This window comes from Ailuropoda melanoleuca, chromosome 1 (assembly GCF_002007445.2).
Source record: "Ailuropoda melanoleuca isolate Jingjing chromosome 1, ASM200744v2, whole genome shotgun sequence".
In the NCBI taxonomy this organism is placed as follows: domain Eukaryota; kingdom Metazoa; phylum Chordata; class Mammalia; order Carnivora; family Ursidae; genus Ailuropoda; species Ailuropoda melanoleuca.
The window spans coordinates 108236441-108263005 of record NC_048218.1 but is presented as its reverse complement, the minus strand read 5'-3'; the positions used below and the strand labels follow the sequence as shown (position 1 = coordinate 108263005).

Sequence of the window (26565 nt, the reverse complement as noted above, 5' to 3'; positions counted from 1 at the left end):
AGGTGTCTTGTGACTTTTATGCACCTAGGGTGGAATACATTTTTGATATCATGAAGTGCCCTTTAGGCCACAAATTGGACCCTTCTCCCACTCTTCTGCCTGGAATAGGGGCTCCTCCTGTGGAGCACGTAGCATGGGCTGGACTCCTAGGTCAGTGAGCTAGTAGCTTTGAGACATTTAATGAGTTACTTAACCTTCAGGCCTCAGTTTGCTCAACAATCATAGCACTGTAGTGAAAGCATTAGAACAGGGCATACTGTATAGCAAATGCTCATTATATACATGAGCAGTAAGCACTGTTCATTTTGGAACATATCCTTTCGATATTTTCCTAGGCATTTATGTACCTGTATATGAACACAGGTCGGAGGACGTAAATGGACTGCATTCTACAAAATATTCTGCAGGTTTTTTTTTTTCCCTCTCTGCTTAATATTGTCCATCACTTTTTGCTTGTTTTTGTTCTACTCATGGCTGTCAGCTCTTTTATTCTAATAAAGTCTTCTAGTTCTCTGGGTTGGTGGAGGAAGATAATCATTTTATGTAAGCTCTAGTAATGTTGCCATATCCTTTCAAATATTTACTCTTTCTTCCCATTGGCTAAGTCCTTCAGAATGATGCAAAGTAATAGTGTTGGGACCAGCATCCTTGACTCACTAAATTGGGAATGAGAATACATCTAGTATTTCACACTTAATCAGCTGTTTGACTGTCAGATACTTTTCCCTATTAAGTCAGTGCATGTGTGTTTTGGGGGAGGGGAATAAAATGTAAACTCCTCCCACCATTGACTACCCCCCATCTTACCTTGTTTTTGCTTTTGGTTTCATGTAATATAGTGTTGCTTTTATTCTATGATGAAAACTATCTATTGAATCTACTCTGTCCCAGACACTGTGGTAGATGTCTAATATAAAACCATGAAGAAGACAAATCCTTGACTTACACGGTATCTGGTCTAGCAGGTATTAGAGGAGGAACAAAGTCTTTGGTAATTCATTTTCTGCATGTCCGTTTGGTTATAAGTCTCGCTGGAACAGTGGGTGGCAGTGGCTGGTTGGAGTGAGGCTTAGCAGCTTCCTGGGGTGTGTGTGAGCTGCTTGAGAGATTTCCATGGACCAGTGATGCTCCTTGTGCTTCCAGGGATCTTGATTCAGTGATGTTGGGAGCAGCAGAAAGAATGGGCTTTGAAATTAAGAATTAGGTCTCCTAGTTTTGCCACTTTAGATCTCTGTGCCCTTGGCCATCATAGCCTCTGAACCTCAGTTTTCTTATCTGTCAAATGGGAATAGCAAGACCTCCTTCAGAGTTTGTTGTGGAGATTAGAGATGATGTGTGTGAAACACCCAGTGTCTGCTTGACAAATATTTTCAACTATTACTTCTGCTACTACCTGTGGTTGGAAATTCACAAATGTTAGTATTATTATTGCCATGATTACATGTTTTAATTTATGCTGTGGCTAGAATTCAGATTCTTGACCCCCTGGTTCGGTGCTTTTTCTCTGGCCTTAATTTTATGTGCCATGGCTCAATTTCTCTGTTTCTCTCTGTCTCTTTCATTTTTCTGTATCCTAGTTGTCTCTATGTAATTGCAGACTTGGGCTGCATGCCGTGGACTATTAAAGTCTTGCTTTCTATGATGAGGTACCAATGTGAAAAGCTGCCTGTTACTGCTCCTGAAGACTCCAGCTCTCCATTACAGTATTTGAGATGATAAAGGACTTGCCTTTCGTAGTTCTCAGAGGCGTGTCTCCACTTCCTAATGGATTATTTGAAACCACTAGCTGGAGATCGAGTGACCATGAAGCCATGTTGTGAAAGATGCGTATTACATGGAAGTAATATTCCGCACAAGAGAGCAGAATATTCCAATGTTGTAAGCGTTAGGAGTGGAGGCAGAAGAGCCCAGGGAGGCTTGGGGCTCCCACAAAGGCCGTTGTGTACTCAAGGAGGAGGGTCAAGATTACCTTCCCGGGTTCTTTTCAACACATAGTGTTGCTGTACTTACTTACTTAGTTTCCCAAGATTTATGTTGTGACAAGAGTTCTATTAATTAGCTGAGTGATCTTGGACAAGCCATTTAACATCTCTGTGCCTTGGGTTCCTTAATTGTAAAATGGCAATGATAACTCGCTCATAGGTAGTAAAGACTAAAATAATTCCTGAAACACATGTATTGCAATGTCGACTGTAAATTGAGTAAGCACTCAATAAATGTTAATTATCCTTATTACCACCTGCAAATTTGCCATCATATCTTTATTAGTGATTTTGAGGGTGATTATAACTCCATACTAAGTTATTTTATGTTTTAAATTTTCATTAAAAACGACTGGAAAGAGGGGCATCTGGGTGGCTCAGTCAGTTAAACGTCTGACTCTTGATTTTGGCTCACGTCATCATCTCAGGGCTGTGAGATCAAGCCCCATGCGGGGCTCTTCAGTCAGCACAGAGTCTGCTTGGGATTCTGTCCCTCTCCCTCTGCCCCCCTCCACCCCCCTCTTATATACGCACATGCTCACTCACTTGTGCTCTCAAATAAATCTTAAAAAAAAAATGACTGAAAAGATTTACATTTAAGGTCAAGAACTTTGAGCTTCTAATTTTTGTTGTGTCTGCATTTGTGAGTTAATAAATGCTAAGATTTTATTAATGACTAGAATAAGCAATATCTGTTGCAGAAAACCTATTCTGAAAAATGTTTTTGGTCAGATAGAACAGTTTCATCTGGTCAGGCCTAGTCTCTTAGTATCCCAAATGTTTTACAAGATTGAGCGTGGAGCAGCATACCTGATGAGTACCGGAGAGAGTGATTTTTTTTTTTTTCTTGTGACCAAAGAATTGCCTCAGGTCTTCATTGCCTATCGAAGACCCCAACCCAGAATGTAGCACTAAAGCTGAGAGGATGGGGTTCCCCTCCGTGAATCCCCTGGAGCGGGAGGTGGAGCATTATCCCTAGAAGAAGTAGGGGTGCAGCTTCTGGAAGAAGGGGGGAGTGGTGGGCCAGTGGGGAGCTGACCTTGTCTGAGAGGGGAGAATGCTGTCAGAGGGGATTTGAGCCTTACTGGTAATCACGCGTCTTTGACTTCCCTTTTCCTTTGTTCAGTGGCAGGCCTCTCCAGTCTGCCTTCCTTATTTATACATCTTTAATTAGATACTGAAATACCACCATTTGTCTGCAGAAAAATAGAAATAAAAGTAAAATAAATACCACAAAAATATCTATAGTTCATTGCTGCAGGCAAATGCACCTGCCTGTGAACTGTTCATAAGGACCTTTCTCTCCCTGTGAGTTCACCCTTTTTTCTCTGATTTGATCTGTTATGAACCTCTTTCACATTTCAGAGGGAATCTGTCAGTTTCTCCACCTAGAAAGGGGAGAGTGTTTTAGTATCATGCTTCACTGATGACTTGAACACTCCTGTCTTACTTTAAGATAATTTCCTTAGTTTATGTTTTCAGAGATTGAATTATTGGAACAAATGATATGAAAATACACGTATATAAGGGTTTTATTTCTTAGCATGAATAGGAAGAAGGAGACAGAGGGAGAGGGGAAAAGTAGACTCTGCACTGAACAGGGAGCCTGACATGGGGCTTGATCCCAGGACCTCGGGATCATGACCTGAACTGAAGGCAGACACCCAACCAACTGAGCCACCCAGGTGCCCTAATATGAATATTTTTAAGACTCTTGTTAGGGATGCCTGGGTGGCTCAGTTGGTAGCATCTGCCTTCAGCTCAGGTCCTGATGCCAGGGTCCTGGGATCAAGCCCTGCATCGGGCTTCTTGCTCACGGGGGAGCCTGCTTCTGCCTCTGCCTGCTGCTCCCACTGCTTGTGTGCTCTCTCTGACAAATAAATAAATAAATCTTAAAAAAAACAAAACAAAACAGACTCTTGTTAGATAGTAGGAATTACATCCGGAAGAGCATTACCAATTTTTATTCCTACAAAATAGTATGTGAGACTATCTAGTACCTAAAAGAGGGCCTGGCAAAGTAGGTATTCAAGATATACTTACTGATTACTAAGTAAATGAACTAATGAGGCTTCTATCTATTTCATGGTATTCTTTTTCAGTGTGGTATCATTAAGCTTTTTCCCCAGATTTTTAACTGTGTGTAGCCTTCCTGTATTTGCCACCTGCCAGTCCTCTGCTCTTCTAATTCCTTGAACCTCACCCATGTTTGCCACTTTTTTTTTTTTTTTTAAGAGTTTACTTATTTATTTGACAGAGTGAGAGAGCGTAAGCAAGGAGAGTAGCAGGGAGAGGGAGAAACAGGTTCCCCACTGAGCAGGGAGCCCCATGCGGGCCTTGATCCCAGGACTCCGGGATCATGACCTGAACCAAAGGGAGACTGAGCCACCCAGGCACTCCTGTGTACCACTTTATGTGCTTGTTTAAAGCTACTTTGAAGTAATTTCCTATTGCTGCCATAGCAAGTTACCAGAAATTTAATGGCTTAAAAACAACACAAATTTATTCTCTTTGCAGTTTTGGAGGTTATGATCTTACTGGGCTCTAATCAAGATGTCATTTTGGGCTGCATTCTTAGGGGGGTTCTAGGGGAGAATCCGTTTCTTCATGTTTCCCATCTTCTGGAAGGCGCCTGCATTCCTTAGCTTGTGTCCCCTTGCTCCATCTCCAAAGTCATCAGCACAGCATCTTCCAGTCTCTCCCTGACCCTGGCTCCTGCTTCCCCTCTCATATCTCTGACTCTCAACCACCCCTGTGATTGCATTGGTTCCACCCACTAATCCGGGATAATTCCCGCCTGTCCACACCCTGAATTTAATCACAGCCACAAAGTCCCTTTTGTCATTTAAGGTAATTGCGTATTACATATTCCTCCATCCTCTTGTTCATCTCTCTCTTGGAAATTAACTCATTCTTCAAGATTTTTCCCGAAAGCCACTTTCTAAAAGGAAGCATCTGGTAGTTCCCTTCAGGCTTCTCTTTCGGCTCCTGTTAAATGTTGACTTTCTGAGATAATTTTCATTTCCTTTTTTCCTTTCCTTTCCATTTCATTTCCTTCATTTCCTTTTCTTTCCATTTCCAGATTATTTGTATACATGTATGTCTGTCCCATTTAATTACCATCTTGTTGAAGACAAGAACTATAGTTTATATCTTGAACTCCTAAATTTCCTGAAATTTTTGCTTTGAAGTTATTATGTGTTAAAATCATATTTACTATATTTCACTTAACAAGTAATTATTGTTTTAAAGAAATGGAGCTTGATATTCTTAGAAATTTGCTTATAGGGTGAGAATGCATTTCAATTTACATATTTGAAATTATGATGTCGTGTTGACAGTTATTTGAATTAATTTGTAAGATAGCATCTGGTAGGCAAATGGGAACTATCCTCTAACTTTACAAGCATTGATTGATGCAGAGTAGTGGGGGAGGGGTGCAGGGATCTGTATGTGGGGAGTGGGCGCCATGGGTGTCTTGTTTGTATGCACGTTGATCATGTCTAATTGGATATACCCTGGAACTGGTTCTTAGAGTGAAAAAAGCGGGATATCCTCGTGTTTGATAGTGGAAGCTAGAAGAGGCCTTTTGGTAAAAATAGCTTAAAATGTGAATCAAAACTTTGTAGTAACTAGTAGGAGTTGGAGGGGGAGTTCTCGTTGAAAAATTATCTTGAAAAATATGCTGAAATTATAAAATTATAACTAATAGATAATTTTTCAGTAATAAAGACCTGATGAAGTATATTATGACCCAAATTTATAAATATGTAATTATTCATATTGCAGGGATAGTTTGCTTTCAAGTTGGTATCATGTGACCTGATTTTCCAATATGATTTCCTGAGAAGTTAGTAATAAAACATCTTTTGTAATATCTTACTGTTTCTTTTAAAATAGAGCAGAACTTACCTATTCCTGCATCCCCAGCACTCCAATAGCCTAAGGAAGGACTGGCATTATTTGACAGTCTATCTGATGTTCCAGAAGAAGTGGACTTTGCCCTGTTTGAATCTGGCCAGTATTGGAAAATATTCGTTGGTTGAAAATAGATTATGGGCATATAATTTCAATTATATGCCCATACAAGAAAATTGATGTAATAAAATTTTATATTTTAAAAATTTAATTTTTCAGCGTTTTCCTTCGATTTTCTTAATGCACTTATTTCCTAATAATTGCAAATTGAGAGCACAGCTATAGCAGGCAGACTGCAGGCCCTCCTGTCTTCAGGTTAAAATCTCAGATGTTTGTAAGCTGGGACTGATGGATGCTCATTGCCTATGAGGTATGGAAGGTGCAGATAGCCAGACTTAATTATTTCCTCCTCCATGTTGTCAAAACGTCTTGTAGCTTTTTTTTTTTTTAACGTTTATTTTGTTTGTTTATTTAATTTATTTATTTAAGTAATCTCTACATCCAGCATGGGGCTTGAACTTATGACCCCAGGATCAAGAGTCTCCTCCAACTGAGCCAACCAGGCACCCCACGTCTTGTGGCTTTATGATTAGTTGTCTTTTCTGCTTTTCTTTCTTGAAGGTGAACTTTCAGAGAACAGGGGCCAGGTCTTTTAAATTTTTGTTTCCTCAGTGCCTAGCAGGGGTACTTAATAAGTGCTTTTGGAAGTGAATTGACTCCTTCCTGGGGCTTATTTTCTAGCACAGTACTTCAAACCAGTAGTCCTGTCTGGATGTGTTAAAAAGAACTGTTTTCCCTTATATGTGCTATTCTGTGTGCATCTTTAGGTCAAGAAGAGCCTATTACTTAAGTTGAGTGAGTCAGTTATTCCTTTGTAGGCTGTTTTCATCTTATTTTAATGATGCAGAGGAAAATACAAAAAAACTTCGTAAATGTGGATCTGATGCACATTACTGACTACATTAATTTATTAAAAACTGGTGGTAGTGTTTCTAGGGTGACTCCTTTGTTCTCTGTAATCTAAGTCGAAGCATGTGGTACTTCACTGAATCGACTTCTGTATTTTTACTTTTCTCTGGATTAGATTGAATCCAGGCAAACATTCCTTCTAGTCTGCTTTCTTTTTTAAATGTTATGTTCGATCTTTATATATTTTAATTGAGTTATTTCTCTTAATTTAAATTAAGAGACCAAAAGATGCTTTTGACATCTGCCCTAGATAACATTTCTTTGTTTGAGTCAATATGTGTTTAAACAAATTTAGGGCAGGATGACTAAGAATCTTGGAGCAAACTGATTTTCATGATCTAAATTGTTTGCTACTATCTACAAGCTGATTAGGGATTCTTATCCAGGGATTCTTGGATGTCTTCCCAGAGTCCATGAACTTTCTGAGAAGTTGTGCTAGATTTATGTGTGTATGTCTGCATATTTTTCCTGGGAGTGTGTTTACAGTTACTATAATCTTCATTGAGCTTATGGATTCTAAAAAGTTAAGGACTCCTCACATAAATGCCAATACTGTGATTATCCAGTTCTGGCTTAGTGTTTGTACAACTGGACAAATACTAAAAGCTAGCAATTGATGTTACATTGGTCGGCTTGGATCCTCTAAAGGGAAAGGTGAGGTTACATAAAAGGATGATTCCTCTTATGTCCTAACTCCTACCTGTCCCTAATTCATGTCACTGGGTTCCTGTGACCTTTCTTTGACCCCTCTGATCCTCAGTCTGTGGTGCCCATTTCTAGGCCATGGCAACCACAGCGCATAGTTCCGGTGACAGTGCTGAGCCCTGCATAGACCCAGGATGTACTGTGCTCTGCTGACTGTGTCTGCTTTTAATTTTTGTTTCTTTCTGATGCTTGGTTGTCATTTTTCATGTTTGTTGTTTGTAATGCAGTGAGTCTTTGGTCAGCATTGTAGCCTCCCCTCCAGGTCTTGTTGGAGTGGGTGACCTGATGACCTGGCATGTTAGGATTAGGTAGTAAGTGAGGCTCTGAGTGGGCGGGGGTCAACAGTGGAGTGAGTGCTTGGGGTTGGCAACAGCTCTTCCGGATATTCAGTGGTCAGTTTCCTCTTCTCTTGTGGCTTTTGGTGTCGAATTCTGGAGGGTCAGTGGGGCTGGGTGATAATTCTGTGTAAATGAAGGCATATGCAAGGAGACTCTAATTCCCTTGAAATTGTCACAGATTGAGCTGTTCTAGGAAGTGATTTGCTTCCTTGTCACTAAGATGTTGCTCTTCATGCTTCAATTAGGAAGGATTTGGGAGCGTTTTCTAAAATGACTATAATAAAACATAAGAAAGCTTAATTAAAGAAAGCTTTAAAAGCATTTAAAGTTCCATTGTTTGTTTCCTGTCGTTGGGTGAACGCCTCACTTGACATGGCTGGTCCCCCTTTCTCTTGACTGTAGGTCGCCCCCAATGACGAAGCCGTGGTGACACTGCTGTGTGAGTGGGCAGTGAGCTGCAAACGGTCGGGCAAGCACAGGGCCATGGCTGTGGCAAAGCTTCTGGAGAAGAGGCAGGCGGAAGTCGAGGCAGAGGTAGGATCGGTTTTCTTTCTGCCATTGGAACGCCATCATTTAAACATAACTGTTTTGGAGAGGATTCTTTTTTCTTACTTGTTAACGCTTTTTTTTTTTTTTTCCTCCAAGGGAAAAAAGGGAGCATGTACAAATTCATATAAGGGCTACATACAGGATCTGTCTCAGTTGATGAAGCCAATAATTTATATTCTGGACTAATTTAAAATTGTATCTTTCAAAATAAAACTTTAACACCGGATTATTTACTTATTTATTTAATTTAATTTTAAAAGAAATATTTTATTTATTTAATTGACAGCACAAGCAGCAGGGAACAGCAGGTAAAGGGGGAAGCAGGCTCCCCGGGGAGCAAGGAGCCCTATGCGGTACTCGATTCCAGGACCCTGGGGTCATGACCTGAGTCAGAGGCAGACATTTAACTGACTGAGCCACCCAGGCGCCCCTAACATCTGATTTAGAACAAAGACGTCTCCCTATATGAGGTTGAGACATGCATGTACATATATATGTTTTGTATTATATACCTTTTTATATGTATACACACACACACACACACATACACACGGAAATGTATATAATATACACCAACTTTTTGAATTTTAAAGCTACAGAATACTTTAGTGGATCTGGAAATATTTTCTTGAGGCTGTTCTGATTTTGAGATCACAGATACCAATTTGTATTAGTTTTGAGATTGTATTCTGGCCCCAGAGAGAGCATTTAAAGCCTCAGAAATGGATTTTAAAGGAAAGAAAAACAAAGCTAACTTGATCAATGTGAACATTTGTTGAAGGGAAGATTTTTAAGCTAGCCCCCTTATCTGCCAGTAGGATCTGGAGGGCTGGCCAGGAGGAAGGCTGTTTGTGATGTGAGTGGCCCGCCCTCTCACCCTCAGCCAGACCGCGCAGGGCCCCCTCCCCCTCCCCTCTGCTCCCTCGCTCATCTGCCACTTGCTCCTCACAGCAGCCACAGCAGTCTTTTCAAACTGGAAGCAGATCATATTGTCCCCTTACTCAGACTCCTGATGGCTCTTTACTGTGTCCACAGAGTCTCCGTATGGGCCTCCCTGGCCTGCCTTTCCCTCCTTGTCTCAGTATTTCTCCCCTGGGTCACAGCCACAGCCACCGTGGCCCTCCTGTGCCTCCAGCACACCAAATCAGCTTCTGCCTTGGGACCTTGGTCTTGCTGTTCCTTCTGGCTGGCACACTGCTCCCCAGTCTTCACACAGTCAGTTCCTTTCTGCTGTTCCCAGTTTAGGAAGTGTGGCTTTCTAGCATTCCTAACTCAACATGTGTCACCTTCTTGGGAAGATGCTCCATCACCCACCCTGCAGGCTCTTTCTTACAGCAGTCTGTTTTACTGTCCTCATTGGCTTCTTATTTAATGCCTGCCTACCACCCTCTAGAACGTAAGCTTGACAATGGGGACCTTGCCCACCCTGTTCAATGTTGTGTCTTTGGCACCCAGAGCAGTGTTCAGTGCATAGTTGATGCTCAGAAAATGTTGTATGAATGGATGAGAACTTAGCTGTTCTCTTACCAATAATACTCTTTCCTGTGAAGCTCTTAAAAAATGAAAAAAGGAGAATACGTCCATAGACATCTCTCTCCTCCTGTTGGGAAAGTAGTATTCACCAAATAAAAAGGGTCACATTGTTCCAGTTGGGGCTTGAAGATACTGGGCTAAGTAAGGTGTGAAACACAAGACCCATTTTACAATGTGCAGATTAGGAAAGGTGTTTCATTGCTTTTTTCCCCTATGAATAGATAGACTATTTTGTGAATTGCTGTGGTTAAACTTTCGTAACTGAAGTTGAATTTCTCAAATTTAGTTGCTCCTTCTGGGTTGTTGTGTCTCATGAACGTCCCTTCTTCCAGTGTGTTCTAGAAACACACACACAGTCACTTTCAGAAGAGGCTGACACAGATGACTTTGTAATTTTAATAGGTGCAAATGTATCCACTTCTAAAAAATATTTTATCTCAGAGGTGGTTAAGATAATTGATTGCTACTGAATGTCACCCATTTTCAAAATTTGACCTTTGTAAAGAGAGGATGGATTAGGGAGGTAGTATCTTAATGTAATAATGAATATATTAATATGAAAGAATAGATATTGAAAAATGGGAAGGTCAAAGGGATATGAAAAAGAATACAAAACAGGGTTCTGATTGCTTTTGAACTATATCATTTCTGTTCTTCTAGTAAGTTCTGTCTTGAATGCAGAAGGTAAGCAGCTTCTCCAGATCTATGTTTCATCAACTGTGGAGATGCCACAGGTTCTAAGAGATCTTAACTGGTGAAATGGGATGAGCGAAAGAATCTTATCAGAGGAATTATGTTCGCTTTCTCATTTGACACCACACTTCCCAACACTCCCTGCTCACACTTGTAAATACACTAACCTAGCAAGAACAAACACAGAAAAATCAAACTCAATAATAATATGTCCGGGGGCGCCTGGGTGGCTCAGTCGTTAAGCGTCTGCCTTTGGCTCAGGTCATGATCCCCGCGTTCTGGACCCGAGCGCCGCATCGAGCTCCCTGCTCAGCTGGAAGCCTGCTTCTCCCTCTCCCACTCCCCCTGCTTGTGTTCTCTCTCTCGCAGCCTCTCTGTCAAATAAATAAATAAAACCTTTAAAAAAAAAATAATATGCCAGAAAGCTTCTCAGGGGAAGTATATATAGTTAAGCATGAGCTATTTAAAAATGAAGACGACTTGAAATTATTTTTTAGCAATTTTTGCATAGGGATAATGAGTAGTTTATTGTACTATGCTGTATATTCAGTGGATAGTTATACCATGTGGTACAGAGTTTATAATTCACTTGAATAATGTTTTTCATGGGTGTCCTTTGAAATCATTTGAATTGTTCTGGGGTAGTTTCCCCTAACATTCAGAAATTATATTTACCTACAATGCATAGCCCTCAAATAAGTACCGGAATCTCAATTAATTTTGCATGTTTTTTTCTGAGAATTTAAATGTTAATAAAAAACAAACAAATTCATGACCCATTGTGGCCACATTGCCCTCTGTAATTAACTGTGCTTGTTTATTTTTAATCTTAGAGATGTGGTGAATCAGAGGTATTAGATGAGAAGGAGTCCATTTCTTCAGCCTCTCTTGCTGGATCTAGTTTGCCTGTTTTCCAGAATGTTCTACTAAGGTTTTTAGATACACAGGCCCCCTCATTATGTAAGTAAAGTTCTTTCCTTCTAGATCTTAAATAAGAGATTGGAGCTAATTCTTCTTCTTTTTCTTTCTTACTTGCATCTTAAGAGTTCTTGGTGCTGAATATAATGTATATTTTACTGAGCAAAGTTTTGTTGCCTGTTTTTAATGGAGATTTCTATGCAATTTTAAAATTAGGTGAGCTGCAGAGACTGTTCTTACCAAAACAGAGGAGCCAAGGTCCTCTGATGTTTCACTGTCTAATCACTATTGTGATTAGGAACTTTCTCTTTTTGCGCTGTTTTCAAAATTTCTCATTTTCTAACTCCTGATAAGAAAAGGGGGAAAGTCAAATAAAAGTCAGATGAAAGTACTTTATAACCAGGTCCTTGATGTAAGGAGATAATTTGTGCAGATGGCTAGCTGCTTGCCTACACTCTGGGATGTTCTGTCATCTCCCATTTTGTCGTCTTTTATTCTGTTGTTTGTGGGGAGGATTTGGGGATTATAAGTGCAGTGGATTTATACTGTAAATGGGCACTTAAATTCATTTGTGTGTGCTCAGCGGTCTTGAGGCTTTATTCTGAGGCTTTCATGTGACAAAGGACAGCAGGGCGAGTCTTCAGGTAGATAGTGCTGAAACAACAGAAAAATGGCATAAAGTGAAAAGTGATAGAAAGGGGGAGAAAATGCATGGAGGGGCAGGAGGGACAGGTTTGTTGTGAAGAAGGAGGTAAAGCAGCAGGAGATAGTACTGCTTCTGATTCCTCTGAGAAGGCCCTTGTTTTGGGTTGAATGATGCTTGCGGGTGAGGTTCTTTAAGTGAGTTGGTGGCTGTTCAGGGCTCAGGAGAGAGCAAGAGCCGGAGCCACACCGGTGGTCGCAAGGTAGGCAGCTATAGCGAAACATGGAGGAGGAAGCAGAAAAATGCAGGACGGACGAGATCCTAGAGAGTAGAAAGTAGATGATCAGGAGTGGACGTTAGCTGTGCTCACTTTTCTCGTATTTCTGCCCTCCCTGCGTCCCCACTCCTCCATGCCCCTGCTTGTTCTGGCTGCCACTCCCTGCTGCCAGAGAGAGCTGTGCTGGGCCGCTGTGCAGGTGCTGTGGGCCCCTGACTCCTGTGGGGGACGATGCAGACGCTAAGGCTTACCTGTTAAGGAACGCACTTACCGTTCCCTGGATCTGTTTGTCTCCGTGGCCGTTGGTGTGCATGATGGAGCAGGGCCCCAGCTTTGAAGGGTTGCTCTTAACATTTTTTAACCTCTTTCAAGGGTACAAAGTTTCAGAGTGCAGCTGCAGTGTTAAAAATTGTAACGTGAGTTAAATAGACTGGCTATGAACTGAGAGAGACTGCAGAGCTCCATCTTTGTGCCTTTTTGAATTACAGCTTCCCTCTTTCTTTTTAGTGGATCCCATGCACTTGTCTTTTCAAGTACTTTTGGAATTATTTTATTGTGACGTGTCCCTTGAAAGGTACACACACATACGTCACAAATACACAGATACTCTCAAGCTATGAAAACAGTCACGGGCTGTTTTAATAGTAAAACCAGAGGAGAGCAGTTTGGCTCTTTTTTCCCCCCTTACCTGAAATTTTGTGTGTTTCTATTATTGCTTAAGGGGTTACTCATTTGCTGGGGACTGCTATCCTTAAACTTGAAATTGTGCTTAGCATACTGGATACTATTTTTCAAGTACAGAGGGGCACTCAAAACCCCTGTGCCTGCTCTGCACAAAATGCTTGGCATCTCGTACATTTTCCAATAACAAATATTATGTAAAAAAAAATATGAAAATGTTATTAAGCCTTCCTCTTTTTTTTTCCTTAAGATTTGCTTTTTAAAAACATTTATTCGAGAGAGAGAGAGAGAGTGGGGAGGTGGCGGGGAGGGCAGGGAAGAAGCAGACCCTCCCTGCTTCCCCCGCTGAGCAGGGAGCCCAATGTGGGCTCGATCCCAGGATGCTGAGAGCATGACCTGGGCTGAAGGTGGACACTTAACCCACTGAGCCACCCAGGCACCCTTGTTAAACCTTTCTATTTGGTGTTTTTTTCCTACCATATTAAGGGGACTGAATTGTTGATTTGTTTCTTCATAGCGGATCCAAATAGTGAATGTGAGAAGGTGGAGTTTGTGAATCTGGTGCTGCTCTTCTGTGAGTTCATCCGACATGATGTCTTCTCTCATGATGCATACATGTGCACCCTCATATCTCGAGGAGACTTATCAGTCACCGCCTCGACCCGACCGCGGTCGCCAGCTGGAGAAAATGTGGATGAACACTACCCAAAGGACCATGACATGAAAATGGAGGTATGGCCCTGGGAGTGGTGCTACAGCCCTGAAACAACACTCAGCTATGAAACCACTTGGAGCAGATTATTTGGTGGTGGAAGGGTGATCACATTTTAATTGTATTCTCCTGTTACAGAACTCATTTATCTCTACTCCTCACTTATGAAAAATATATGGAATATATACATTCCAGAATTTTCTTTTGGATACTCTAAAACTATTAATGAAAAGATTTGATAGCCCATAACATTTTTTACTGGATAGGAATTATATGCTTCCAATTTTATGTATTTCTAATTTCCAGTTTTTCTTTAATGCTGTGCCTTAAAATCAGACTGATTTTGGCCTAAATCTTGTTCTAAGGAACATCTTTCCCCCAATTCATCCATTGCTTCTGTCGTTCCTACAAAGTGGGAAATCCTGTTTTGAACATAACACATCATATTTTCATTTCAATTAATTAAAAACCCTCAAATGTTGTGGAATTGTTTTCAACAAATTATTTTATACTGTGAGTATGACTTTATAATTTTCTGCCAATTTCTGGTGTTTTGGACATTGTTCCAGATACTTAAAGAAGTTTTCAAGGCAGAAAGCATGGAGGTGGTAGAGGGAAAGAGTGGAAAATGGTGAGAGATTGTGGCAGCTCCTTAAAATCAAGCCTAATGATGGTTCTTTGAGAGCTTAAGCATACACTGTGATCATATTTTTAAAACACTGGTTATCCTTGTAATTAAAAGACCTGGCATTAGAATTACATGTGTGGATTCAGAGTTTCTATTCTTAAGATTTAGTGATCAAATGGTACAGGAATTTTAAAAATTATTTCCTTAATGTAAATACTGTTGTTTCCAAATTTGCCCACAGTAGAAGTTATAAAAGGCTAAAAACTAAAGTTACTTTACCTGTTTATGCTTCTTTTATGTTTCTGTTTCTTTCTTTCTGTTCTTGGATATCAAGGTATCTTAAATCTTGGGTATAGTTCCAGATTTTTCTAAGAAAATTTGGTGAGCAAGTGTCTGGGAATAGCCTAAAGGAGGGACATTATGGCCAGTTTGTTTTTAATGTTTTAAGTTTGTGGGCTCTTTCCTTTAAGTATCATGACAGGTAAATCTCATGAAGATAAAGAATGTGATTTTGCAAAGCAAGTTCATGTCTTAAAACTTCCTTCTCTTTTTTTGGGAAAAATTGATACTAGGGAGAGAAAAGACCTGGGGTGGTTAAAAACATCATTGTCATATTTTAGCTTCAGTTTTTTTAATGAACTACACTATTTACAGTGTCACTTTCTTTCTCTGGCAATTATCAGGAACAGACTATAATGGCACATATGGGCATTGACTCAGGAACTAATATTTTTGATGAAGTAGACAAGAATGACTTTAAAACTGACTTTGGTTCGGAATTTCCAGTAGGTTCAACCTTCAAATTCTTATTGCCTATTAACCCCTCTTCCCCACCCCTATCCCAGCTTGTCTCCGTCCTTCTGTTCTTGCCCTGTATACTGGAATGACTTGTGTACCTGTGATGTAAATGTGATCCTACCATATTCCTTTCTAGGGTACAGTCACTCATCTTGTGCAATTATTTCATTTCATCCTTAGTTTTGGTTGCATTGCCTCCTTTGTCGATTAGGACACTCCTGTCCTCCTAGTTAACTGTGACTCTCTTGTTCATTTTGAGACCCTCATCTCAGGAATACATGAATAGTTTCATCATGACAGTCCATGTTGATTAGCTATGTATGTGTTCGGTTTTTAAAGCATAGCCTGGCTCTGGGCTTGTTATACTTCTCCTTTATCTTCATGTAATTTTAGTATTTTCTTCCTTATGGATCTCAGTGAGGTGCTTTATTAAAAAACATACTGTTTGGGGTGCTAAAACTTTTCTGTTACTCATTAGTTTTATTAATTATTTCTGTGTATATGTTTTAGTAGGAAATGTAGCCCTATGAGGAAACACTTAACTTATGAGTCTGATGTTGTCTCTGGTCCTCTGGGAAGTGTAGCTTTGTACAATTCCTACATGTGTGTGGTTGTCATTTTCTCCTCTTCAAAATGGGAGAGAATGTTGGTAGTTTCCTACTAATCTGAATATGAATTTTGTGGAAATTAACACAATTTCTTTATTTTCTTTATATATTTTCTCATTGTTTAAAGAAGGAAGAGAGAGTGTACGAGTGTCTTGTGTGTTTGGAGTTCTGGTATGCTGTGCGGTGTTTTGGTGTTGCTGTCTTTCATTTACAATCTCCAACATTTGTTTTACATGACTTAGATTTTTTCTCCCATGCCTGGAGAGTCCTGTGAGAATGCCAACCCTTCCTTGGGCAGAAGAATGTCTGTTAATGGTGAGAAGTTGCTTAAGAGAGAAAAACCCAGGGAGCTAATTTTTCCATCTAATTATGACCTCCTGCGACATCTGCAGTATGCAACACATTTTCCCATACCTCTGGTAAGTCATGGCTTCAATCAGTTGACAACCTGATTGTTTCATTATAGAATCATTAACTGTCGACTGTTCTACTTGCCTGAGTAATAAATATGAAAACAGGTGAGTTTTTCCATTTACTGCTTCTTTTATGATACTTATGATCGTGTATGTACAGTTGTAGTTCAAATTTGTGATGTGATACTACTGGCTAACTAGAATTAGTGGAATTTTCTAGATTAGTATCCGTTTATCAAGAGCATTTGCATGACTGCAAATGACATCTAAATGTGCTTCCCCACTTCATTTGAAACTCATTTACTGAGTAGCTTTTATGTCCACTGTATTGTGGTAGGTACTTGGTATTACACAGATGAATGAGAATTTTGGGACACAGGAAAGGTGAATAAGATAGGAGAGTGACAAATGTGAAATGATACGCACTAATATACATGCAATAATTGAGTAAAAACCCAAGTGCCCATTGGAAGGTGAACCGTTTGACATTCCTGGGTCTCTTCCACTCTCAAAGAATAAATATTGGAGGGGAGAGAGAGATCTGATTGAGAAGTTGGTTAAGGCTTCATAGAGGAAGTTGTATATGACATGGACTTGGATTTCAGTCTGATGAATTGAAGAGTTGAACAGCATATGAGAAATACTTACCAGGAAATTTAGTGTTTGACTCATAGCGAGTGACGTGCTTTTTAACTAAAGGGAAACAAGATTGGTTTTTTGATATTAATGAAAATTGGGCCAAAGTCTGTAAATGTGTTTATATTTTTAGGTTTACTTTTTTCCCAGGAATTTTAAGAGAAATTTGAATGAGCCATTTTTTTTGTTTGTTTGTTTTTGCACACTGTTGTTACTATTTAGACAGTGTAATTGTGAGGTATATATTTAATGTTATCTTCTGGATATCTTTGAGGAGTTTTGCTTTGCAAACTAAATATTTTCTTAATTTTTAAATTATTTTTTGTTGTTTTGGAACTTTCAAAATCACTACAGTCATGTATTTTTTATTACAATTAAGAATCTTCTTTTTGGTGTCAGTTTTTCTGTGTCCAGGGCTATGTCAAAAGTTGCCACAGTTCTTTCTTGCTCATCACTGGCTAAATACGTTTTAACTTTTTATTTTTTGCTGTACCTGTACACATCACTCATTTCCAACATAACGGAACAATCTCACTGTGCATTTAGGGCAAGAGAAAGGGTAGCCTGATATTTTAGAGATGTGTTCTGAAGAATTTATGGATGAACTATTATAATGTCTGGGATTGGTCTTAAAATAGTTGGTGTCCAAAGTGGGGGGAGGCAGGATATCGAAGTCTGGAGTTTATTTAACTGTTAATGCATCAGTGTTAATTTCCTACTTTTGGCCAATGTATCATGGTGATGTAAGGCATTAACATTAGGGCAAACTGGATGAAAGGTATATGGGAACTTGCTGTACTATCTGTGTACCTTTTCTGTAAAAAAGTATTCCAAAATGAAAAGTTAATTTAAATAAAAAGGAGAGGGGTAATAAAGCAAATACAGCAAAATGTTGGATATGGTTGAAATTGGTTGAAGATTCTGTGTTTCTCTCTTGGGTAGGTAGAGCTTTGCTGGCCTCCCTCTTCCATGTGTCTTGGTGCGCAGGGCACTACCCAAGCATGGACATCTTTATTCTGTTGTTCTTGTAATCCTTGGCTTCACAGTCATTCACAGCATGTAACGTTCTAAAGACTGTTCACCACCTTAGAGGAAGGAGCGTGAATGATATCTACTGTTTAAGTCTTTCGTGATGGATTCTGACATAACTGTAATGCAATCATAAAACAACTGCTAGAAAATTAATGTTGTAGGATACAAGTTTTTAATAGTCTTCTATCACCAGTTGCCTTAGGCCTCCCTTTACTGTGAGTGTCATTTAGAATAAAACATCAGTAAGGGGAAATGAACAGATATACTAATGTAACAGTGACATTGGGAATGCTGTAGAGAGTCTGGTTCTCTTTCTTAATAAAGAGGGAAAAATTGACTAACCTATCATGCATGAATGTGAGAAGCATATAAGACTATGATTAAAAAAAAAAAATCGTCCCCCCCACCGCCCCATCTTGAAGATGTAACCCTAGTGAGTGAAGACCAAGGAGAGAAGACTAATGGGGACTTGACCAAAAGACTCAGGAAAGAAACTAGTGGTTTCATGTATGCTCATATGAATCCTGTCTTGATCTGTCGGCCAGTAAAAACACATTAGACCATCAGCAAGCACAGGTTCTAGCGGGCTGCCCTTCCAGCAGCCTGTAGCCTAGCTGTGCCCTTTACATCCTGGGGCAGATACGGGAAGCTGAGGGCGGCTCCTGTCATGACCACTAGCTAGCTAGAATTTGTCCAGGACTCACTGTGGTGCAAGTGTGATAGGTACTTTTTGGGGTGCATTTTCTCATCTGTTATTCTCTTCAAGCTCAGGGGATACTGAAATTGTACACCATGGTTGTTTTGGGTTCAAGCTTCAGAAAATAATTATTTTCAATACAGAACTAAAAATGACTCTGGAATCAAACTTGTTTTGTTAGTTTCCAGGAACACCATTTCTTTCTTTCTTTCTTTCTTTCTTTCTTTCTTTTTTTTTAACACGGGAAAGTTTATTAAAGTGAAAAGTACACTCTTGACATGTGAGAGTGGGCGAGCTCATGCTCAAGAGAGCTGCCAGGAACGCCATTTCTTCATCACTGCCCCTAATGCAAATGTATTACCAATTGTTGTAATATAGGCTTTTGCTATTGAAATGAAAAAAAAAAAAACCCACAAAGCCTCAGGTATGGTTATCTAAACTTTTCAATCTTCTTTTTCCTGAATAAGTCTTTTATTTTATACCATCTGTTGAGTCCTTTCTGCATTACTGGCAGTAGAGAGAATTTGATCTAAAGGCTGTGATCCTGAGAGCTGCGGGCCCCCTGTGGGGTCAGACTCAGACTTGGCGCCAACCAGCCCAGCATGTGCTGTGTTCCCTATAAGGTCTTGCTATGTGTGTATCTGGCATGTCTATTTTAAGGCCATTTGACGAGTCCTGTTTTTCCATACCTTTGATGTGAGTTTCTAGTTCCAAAACAGTAGTTTCAGCAGTCACTATAGTTTAACAACTTGCTTGAAAATGTTGTGGGGTCTATTTCATGTTACTACAAAAAAAGACATCACTGGATTTGTCATTACTTAGAGTAGAAAGTCTTTATTTATAACCTACTGATAGAAGTGTATAAAGGACATTAAAAACTACCCATGTATTTCCAAGCCTTTTTAGAAGTAAACAGTCTTAGTTCCTGTGTTACAAACCAATTAGATATTAAAAATCGGAGTGGTGAGCTAAAAGGTTACCATCATTGAAATGATAGATTAAAAATAAATCAGGCACAGGTGGTTTCACCTAAAAATCAGCTGGACTTTTTTTGGTACGATCTAAATGGTTTTATTTAAATTGTGTTGCTTAAGGGCTTTCTGGCACCTTACATGGAGATTATCTTGCATGTTTCTATCAAGAAGTCAGTTCCTGGTATTTAAATGAATACTTGATGAATGCCTCTGAGTCTGTCATAAAACTCCTTTAGATTTCAAGGATAATGCAAGGTTTTACGTTGGCCCAACAGCATCTTTTAGTTTTTTTGGTACAAATATTTGGATAAAGGATCATTAGCAACCACAAGAGTACTTACAGTATTTTGAAACAGTTTCTCAGTAAACCAGGCCACATATGCTAGCTGTCTTTTACTTAGTTTCTTTTCTCTTTTTCCCAGTGCTTATTGTCCATTGAGGGAGGAAGTGATAGCATGAAAAATCCCATATTTTATGCACTGTTTTCACCATTTGATTTTTCTTTTGGAGCCTTGGTCTCCTTCTGTGAAGCAAAAGTCATGTTGACTTTTAAGCGGAATGCTTTTGAGAGATGATAGTACAAGATAGGATCAAAACACAGGTTCGACACAGCAAGGAGCAGTGTGGCCTCTTTGGCTTTGAAGAGTGAAATCCTGGTCGGGCAATCAGATATTACCTCTGTCTGGCTCAGGGTGTATGGGATTCGGACAATGTGATACGGAACAAAACATATGATGTAGCCTGTAGTCACTAAAAGTATGTTGATGAGGGCTTTTTTCACATATGGATAATTTTCATTATCTTTGTTTCTGTAGAGTTGTCGAATTACAAGGCAGTTAGATATTAAAATGATGGCTGAGAAATTTAAAAATATTGCTACACATATGAAATTTGTCAGCAAATGCCAATTTCTGCCAAACTCCCTTTTGAATTCCATGCATCCCACATTTGGCTTCTCCTCGATGTCTTTGATGGGAATTATCATGTTGGGCACCGTTATAAGAAGGACCATTAGCCACACCACGGTCGATATCATTTTGGCAAATCCAGGTTCTTGTATCCGATAAATCTTGGAGCTGTATGTCAGCTGAAGACAGCGATCAATGCTGACAAATGCTAAGAAGATAATTGATAAGTACATATTGATGTAGATGAGGCAGGCCGTCACTTGGCAGTGGAATATCTTCAGCTTCCAGGGTGCCACGCCCAAGTCCACGACGATTTTCACTGGTAATGCCAGAGTCAGCAGGAAATCAGCCGTAAGCAAATTAATTAAATATATGCTTACGCACCTGTGAGTTGTGTTGCTCTGTATGAAAGCCCAGGTTGCAAAACCACTTCCAATAATTCCAACAAGGAAAACTAAATAAAAAAAATATGTGAATGGCTCCAGATCTGTGTAAACTGGGCAGAAGATTGAACTGTTTGTCATCTTGAGGGAAAGTAAGGATGACTCTGTCCAAAAAAAAATCCAAAGAATCTGTTTTAAAAAGGGGGTGGGGAGAGAGGTTAGTAATTAAAATTAAAAATGATTTTCTTCAAAAACATCTGCACTCACAACACCTAGGTCACATTTTTCTAATTCTTAGATAGAATTTTATTGGTGAACAGATGGTGGGAACTGGTGGGAACATCATAGATTGTGAGGAGGCCTGGGTTTTCCATGGTCTGATTTCATGATTTTGGGAAATCCCATACAGGTTTGCTTCTAGAATGGATATTTTCGACATCACACTAGCATTCTGATAGCTCTTTCGTTACCGCTTGGGTTGGAAGTTAGTTTGCAGAGGATAAGTGAACTGAAATTCTGAGAAACAGACAGAGAGGAAATGAGGGTAAAATGGTTTGGTTGTGGCCGAGCCTGAAGAGGTTTCAGTGAGGCTTCCTGGCTTGCTGTTTTCATAGATTGACAACAGCTCCTCATTCTGGAGGAACCTAGGCTGAGAGGGGAGGTAACGGGTGACAGGAAGTTGTCCTGAAATTTAGAAGGAGTTATTTTAAAAGTAGGCCCTTCATTTTGTGATGTACCAGAACGTGTTCACAGTCCACATTGCATTTCATTTTTTTGTTCAGCAGGAAGAGTTGAAGGGTTAGAATCTGGCTTGAATTGGTGCTTATTCCTTCTTTTCCCTCACTCCCATTCCCCAGTACCTGGGCCTGTGATGTCCAGTATGTGGCCACATGTGACTACTGAGCACTTGAAATGTGGCCAGCCCAAACTGACATAGGCTGTAAATGCAAAATATACACCAGTTTTTAAAGATCTCAGAAATATTATAAAAAATAATACAAGTAGGGGCGCCTGGGTGGCACAGCGGTTAAGCATCTGCCTTCGGCTCAGGGCGTGATCCCGGCGTTATGGGATCGAGCCCCACATCAGGCTCCTCTGCTATGAGCCTGCTTCTTCCTCTCCCACTCCCCCTGCTTGTGTTCCCTCTCTCTCTGGCTGTCTCTATCTCTGTCGAATAAATAAATAAGATCTTTAAAAAAAAAATACAAGTAGTAAAAGTACACTGTTTTGTACAAATAGTACAATTAGTAAAATGTCTCCATATTTTTTATATTCAGCGTATGTTGAAATGATATTTCTGATATTAGGTTAAATATATGATTAAAGTTAATTTCTCCTGTTTCTGCTTTTTCAAATCCAGCTACTGGATAATTTTAAAGTACCTCTGTGGTTTGTTTTCTATTTCTGGTAAACAATGCTTCTATAGATGTTTCTGTGTCAGTGTTTTCGAGAAATTTGACCACAAGTGTATTTTAAAGGCTTCTCGAACAAGAATATATGATCATTGGTTACAAAATTCTCAGAGAGAAGCTCAGTTAATGTTAGTATGAAAACCTCTAACTCTGCTACTTGTTTCCTTTCCCTGTAGGTTTTGAGGCAGCTAAGCCCAAAAGTATAAGACATATCCATAGAACCATTGTTATTGACACTGATAATGACAAAATCTTGTCATGTTCCCTCCAAATCTGGAACATAAGTGTAAGTTAAACCAGTTAGGCTTCATTTACTCTCTTTGACCTGGTCCAAACTAATGCACTTAGGGCCGCAGATGTATCTTTCTGGTGCTGCTGCTTGGTATGCACCCTCCTCATGCATATTAAACACCTTCCTTTTGTCTTAAAGACCAGAAGATTTTGTGTTTTAGTAGGAAAAAACCTGATACACAGCTTCTTAGAAACAGTGAATCTGCGTGACTGGGTGGCTCAGTCGGTTGAGCTTTTGGCTCAGGTCATGATCTTAGGGTCCTGGGATGGAGTCTCTGCCCCTCTCCCCACCTATGTTCCCCCTGTCTCTCTCTCTCCAAAAAAATAAATCTTGAAAAAAAAGAAAAAGCAAATCTTAATTATAGTGGCTAGGAAGGCCAAATAAGCCCATTTTCTGAAACCTCCCTTTAAAAGTAAAACAATAGCAACAAAACAAAAACCAAAAACCTTTTGAAGCCTTTCTGATCCTTAATTCTCCTGGTTATTTAATGTATACACCTTGGGATGAAACAATGTAAGCAGATTGATAAGGCAGATCTATATAAAACTTTATAAAGTGTCATTTAAAAGGGTACATATCCTTTCTCTTTCCTGATTTGAGGTTAGGACTTTAGGGTTTATGCATAATTCATCCTGCACTAAACTCAATGAAAATAATTGAGTACTTACTTTGTGTCTGGCACTGTGCTAAGTACTTTACATGTACTTATTTAACCTTTCATCATTCCTATCACATAGGTGTTATTATCCCTACTTTACAAATGAGAAAACTGTGGCACAATGAGGTTCAGTAACACCCAAGGTTATATAGTTGTTAAATTATAGAGCCAAGATTCCAACGCAGACAGTCTGATCTCAGAAGCTATGTTCAAAACCACTCTAGAACTCTGTCTCAGTAATAGTAATAATCATGGTGATGGCGATGATAATAACTATTATTATAACAGCCAGCCTTATTAAGTGCTTACTATGTGGCAGGAACTGTATTCTAGGCAATTTTCATGTTAAAGAGCAGAAAGAAAATATTAGTTCTTAACTTTCCCCCTAATACTAATGAGAGAAGTTCAGATTTCAAGTATTTTGATGTTTCCTTTTATCATATATATATATATATACACTTAAAAACCAGACCTAGGTTCTATCTTTTAAACCTGAATCTCCCTTACTTTCAAAGTTCCTATGACCTAGTTGCTGCACACTGTCCGTACTCTCTTTATCCCAATTCCCTAGATTGGTTGTATCTATACTCTGCTGTGAACTGCTCCTTCCTGCCCTTGTATTCTTGGTTGTGATAAAATTTGGGGAATCATAGGACTTTAAGGATGGAGGTAGCCTTTACTGATAGCATCTAGTCCAAGTCTCAGATCAGTTGAGGAGACTGAGGTCTGGCACTTGGATGTTGCTCAAGGTTTTCCAGCTTGTAAGAGCAGGCTAGAATTGGACCCTGTTGATCGTTTTCTAGGCTTTCTGCCCTTATCCTTCCTATATCCAAATCCTTCCTATCTTAAAATGCCTAGAATAAGCTCTTTGTATCTGAAGTCTGCTCTAGGCTTCACTGACTTCTTAGGACTCTGTTTTTTGGATAGTAACCGTTTATTTGAACCTTGGCGTTCTGACCACCCTTTTCTTCTCTGGGTCAAAAACTAGTGTTGGTATAAATTGATCCTCATCTCCATCTCTCCCATCTTAGCTCATTGTTTCTTTACCAGGTGCTAGGATTTTAGCTTATGCTTTTGTATTTCAAACGTTATATTATAATAGTTAACATAGTACTGTGTTTTTATAAGTGCTCCTATTGCTCATACAATCATACAATAAAGTCTCATTATATAGAGGGATATGTGGTAAAGTGGGTTAGAAAATTGTTTTGATCAATTAATAATTAATATTCTCTAACTAGAACTGGCCATATATACCACTTATGGGTAATTTATTTAAAAATAATTATAGCATAACTATCTGATGCTCGAGATTCCTGTAGTGCCTTGCCCTGGCCTTTCATGAACCTTAGTCTAGATTGCAGTGAAAAACAAATCTCTTCATTTAAAATTTTTGGTATGTTGATTAGAGGTTAAATTATACTCTAATAGCATTTTGTGTTGAAAACCAAGTGCTTGATAGATGTTTTGTCAACCAATTATGTAGCCTGTGGAAATTTGAGGTGCTACGGCAAAAATCAAGACAAGATTTCAAGTGTCTCCTTTGTTTGGGATAGAGCGCCCATTGCTTAGAAAATAAATACACTTATTAGATTTTTTTTTTTTAAATGAAAGTCACAATAGAATGTTCTTGAAATTACCTATCATAGTTTTTGTGGAGGAAGACATTTCCAGATCTGTTGTGCCCTGTTGTAAAGACCTACAACATGGCGTTTATCCATGTTATAAAATTGAGTTTACTGAATAGTTATGCTCACCTGTAAGTAAGTATTCAGTCTTGTACAAATTAAAAAAATTTTTTTTGAGAGGAATGCTTGGGGTCATCAGATAGAAGAAAATTACAGTGCAGTTCATAGCGAGAATCTATTTAGAGTTTAGTAATTGTTGCCGTCACACACAGCAGCCTAATTACATTTGGCATTTCCAACTTAACATGTTTTAAACATTGAACATCCTAACTTCCCCTTAGATGGAAAGATATTTGAGTATATCAAGTACTTAAAAAGGCCTACCTGGGGGTATATTCTCTGAGCCACCGCGGGCTCGCTGCAGATCCTCAGAGAAGCTTGAGCTGGCCGTCTGGCCTCAGCAGGAGCACGAGCAGCTCCATCACATGAAGGTTGGCTGTACTAAAAATTTCCTTTCCTTTTCGTGTGGTTTTAGAGTGTTGCATATTGACGTAGATGAAACTGTGGTTTGTAAATAGTTTAACTGTATGAAAGTCTCCCCGAGAGGTTCAGTTTGGCGTGTGCTTTCTTTTGTGTGTTTCTGTATTCTTTTAGAGGAAAGATTTTTATTGTCCATTGTAGTGCCTAGCATTTTTTTTTTTTTAAAGCATCCAAGATATGTTCTCCATCATAATGATTTTAGAGAACATCACTTTTTGTGCCTTGAAAGGGGTTATGAGTTAAATATATTAGGTTTTTAAGCAAAATTTCTTTAGTATACATCCTGATACTCATCAGCCTTTTGAAGTCATAACCAAAGCAGTTGTTGCAGTTTGGGTTCTGTTGAGACCTCTGTTAATAAAAAGAGACGTGATTTAACATAGTCTGGTAAAATTCGTGTTTTATTTATCTTTATTGTTTTTTGTTCATTGTGGAAACATCTGGAAGTAGAAGAGGAAAACTATATGCGCAGGGTAATTGTTGTTAATGGTTTGGTACATACATGGGCACACATTTCGGCACAGATTTTAAGATTTTCCATGTGTATGCACACCCACTNCTCTGGAAGTAGAAGAGGAAAACTATATGCGCAGGGGTAATTGTTGTTGATGGTTTGGTACATACATGGGCACACATTTCGGCACAGATTTTAAGATTTTCCATGTGTATGCACACCCACTTAAAATGTTATATTGTGCTTACCGTTATATAGTTGTAATGTTTTCTTTCAAGGACATATCAGATCTCTTTCTCTTAACAAGAATAGACCTGCCATGAGCATTTGTCAGTTTGGCCCAAATAGCTTAATGAATTGAGCCTGGCATTTAGTAATTAATAGATTGTATGTAAAGGGACTCTCCTGTGTATTTAAATTGTTGGGATAAATGATCATTCTGCCTGTGGTGAGCACATGTTTACTGAGTGTCTAAATGGAGCTCAGCTTGGTGAGGGACCCAATTAAAAGTCACTGTATCTCATCCACGCTGTCGATTGGCCTTGTTAGGTTATCTTTCTTTCTTTTTCTTTTTTTTTTTTTTTTT

General features: G+C 39.2%; 2 protein-coding genes across 17 annotated transcripts in view; one reads left to right on the top strand and one right to left on the bottom strand.

Annotated features, from left to right (window-relative positions):
• The window catches only part of MED12L (mediator complex subunit 12L), a 361057-nt gene that overhangs the window by 123702 nt on the left and 210790 nt on the right, over nt 1–26565 (top strand). For 13 of the 16 annotated variants that reach the window (XM_034664576.1, XM_034664493.1, XM_034664507.1 and 10 more), the window contains 5 exons: nt 8315–8446; nt 11521–11647; nt 13724–13938; nt 15230–15331; nt 16195–16371. In XM_034664576.1, the coding sequence (XP_034520467.1) occupies nt 8315–8446; nt 11521–11647; nt 13724–13938; nt 15230–15331; nt 16195–16371 (753 nt within the window). The remainder of the gene's footprint in view (nt 1–8314; nt 8447–11520; nt 11648–13723; nt 13939–15229; nt 15332–16194; nt 16372–26565) is intronic. The other 3 variants (XM_034664561.1, XM_034664545.1, XM_034664552.1) reach the window with 1 other exon arrangement.
• GPR171 (G protein-coupled receptor 171) lies at nt 19549–25482 on the bottom strand. Its single transcript, XM_002916346.4, has 2 exons — nt 25370–25482; nt 19549–21184 (listed from the first exon to the last, which is right to left on the bottom strand). Exon 2 carries the CDS (start codon nt 21134–21136, stop codon nt 20177–20179), a length of 960 nt encoding a protein of 319 aa, XP_002916392.1. The 5' UTR covers nt 21137–21184; nt 25370–25482; the 3' UTR covers nt 19549–20176.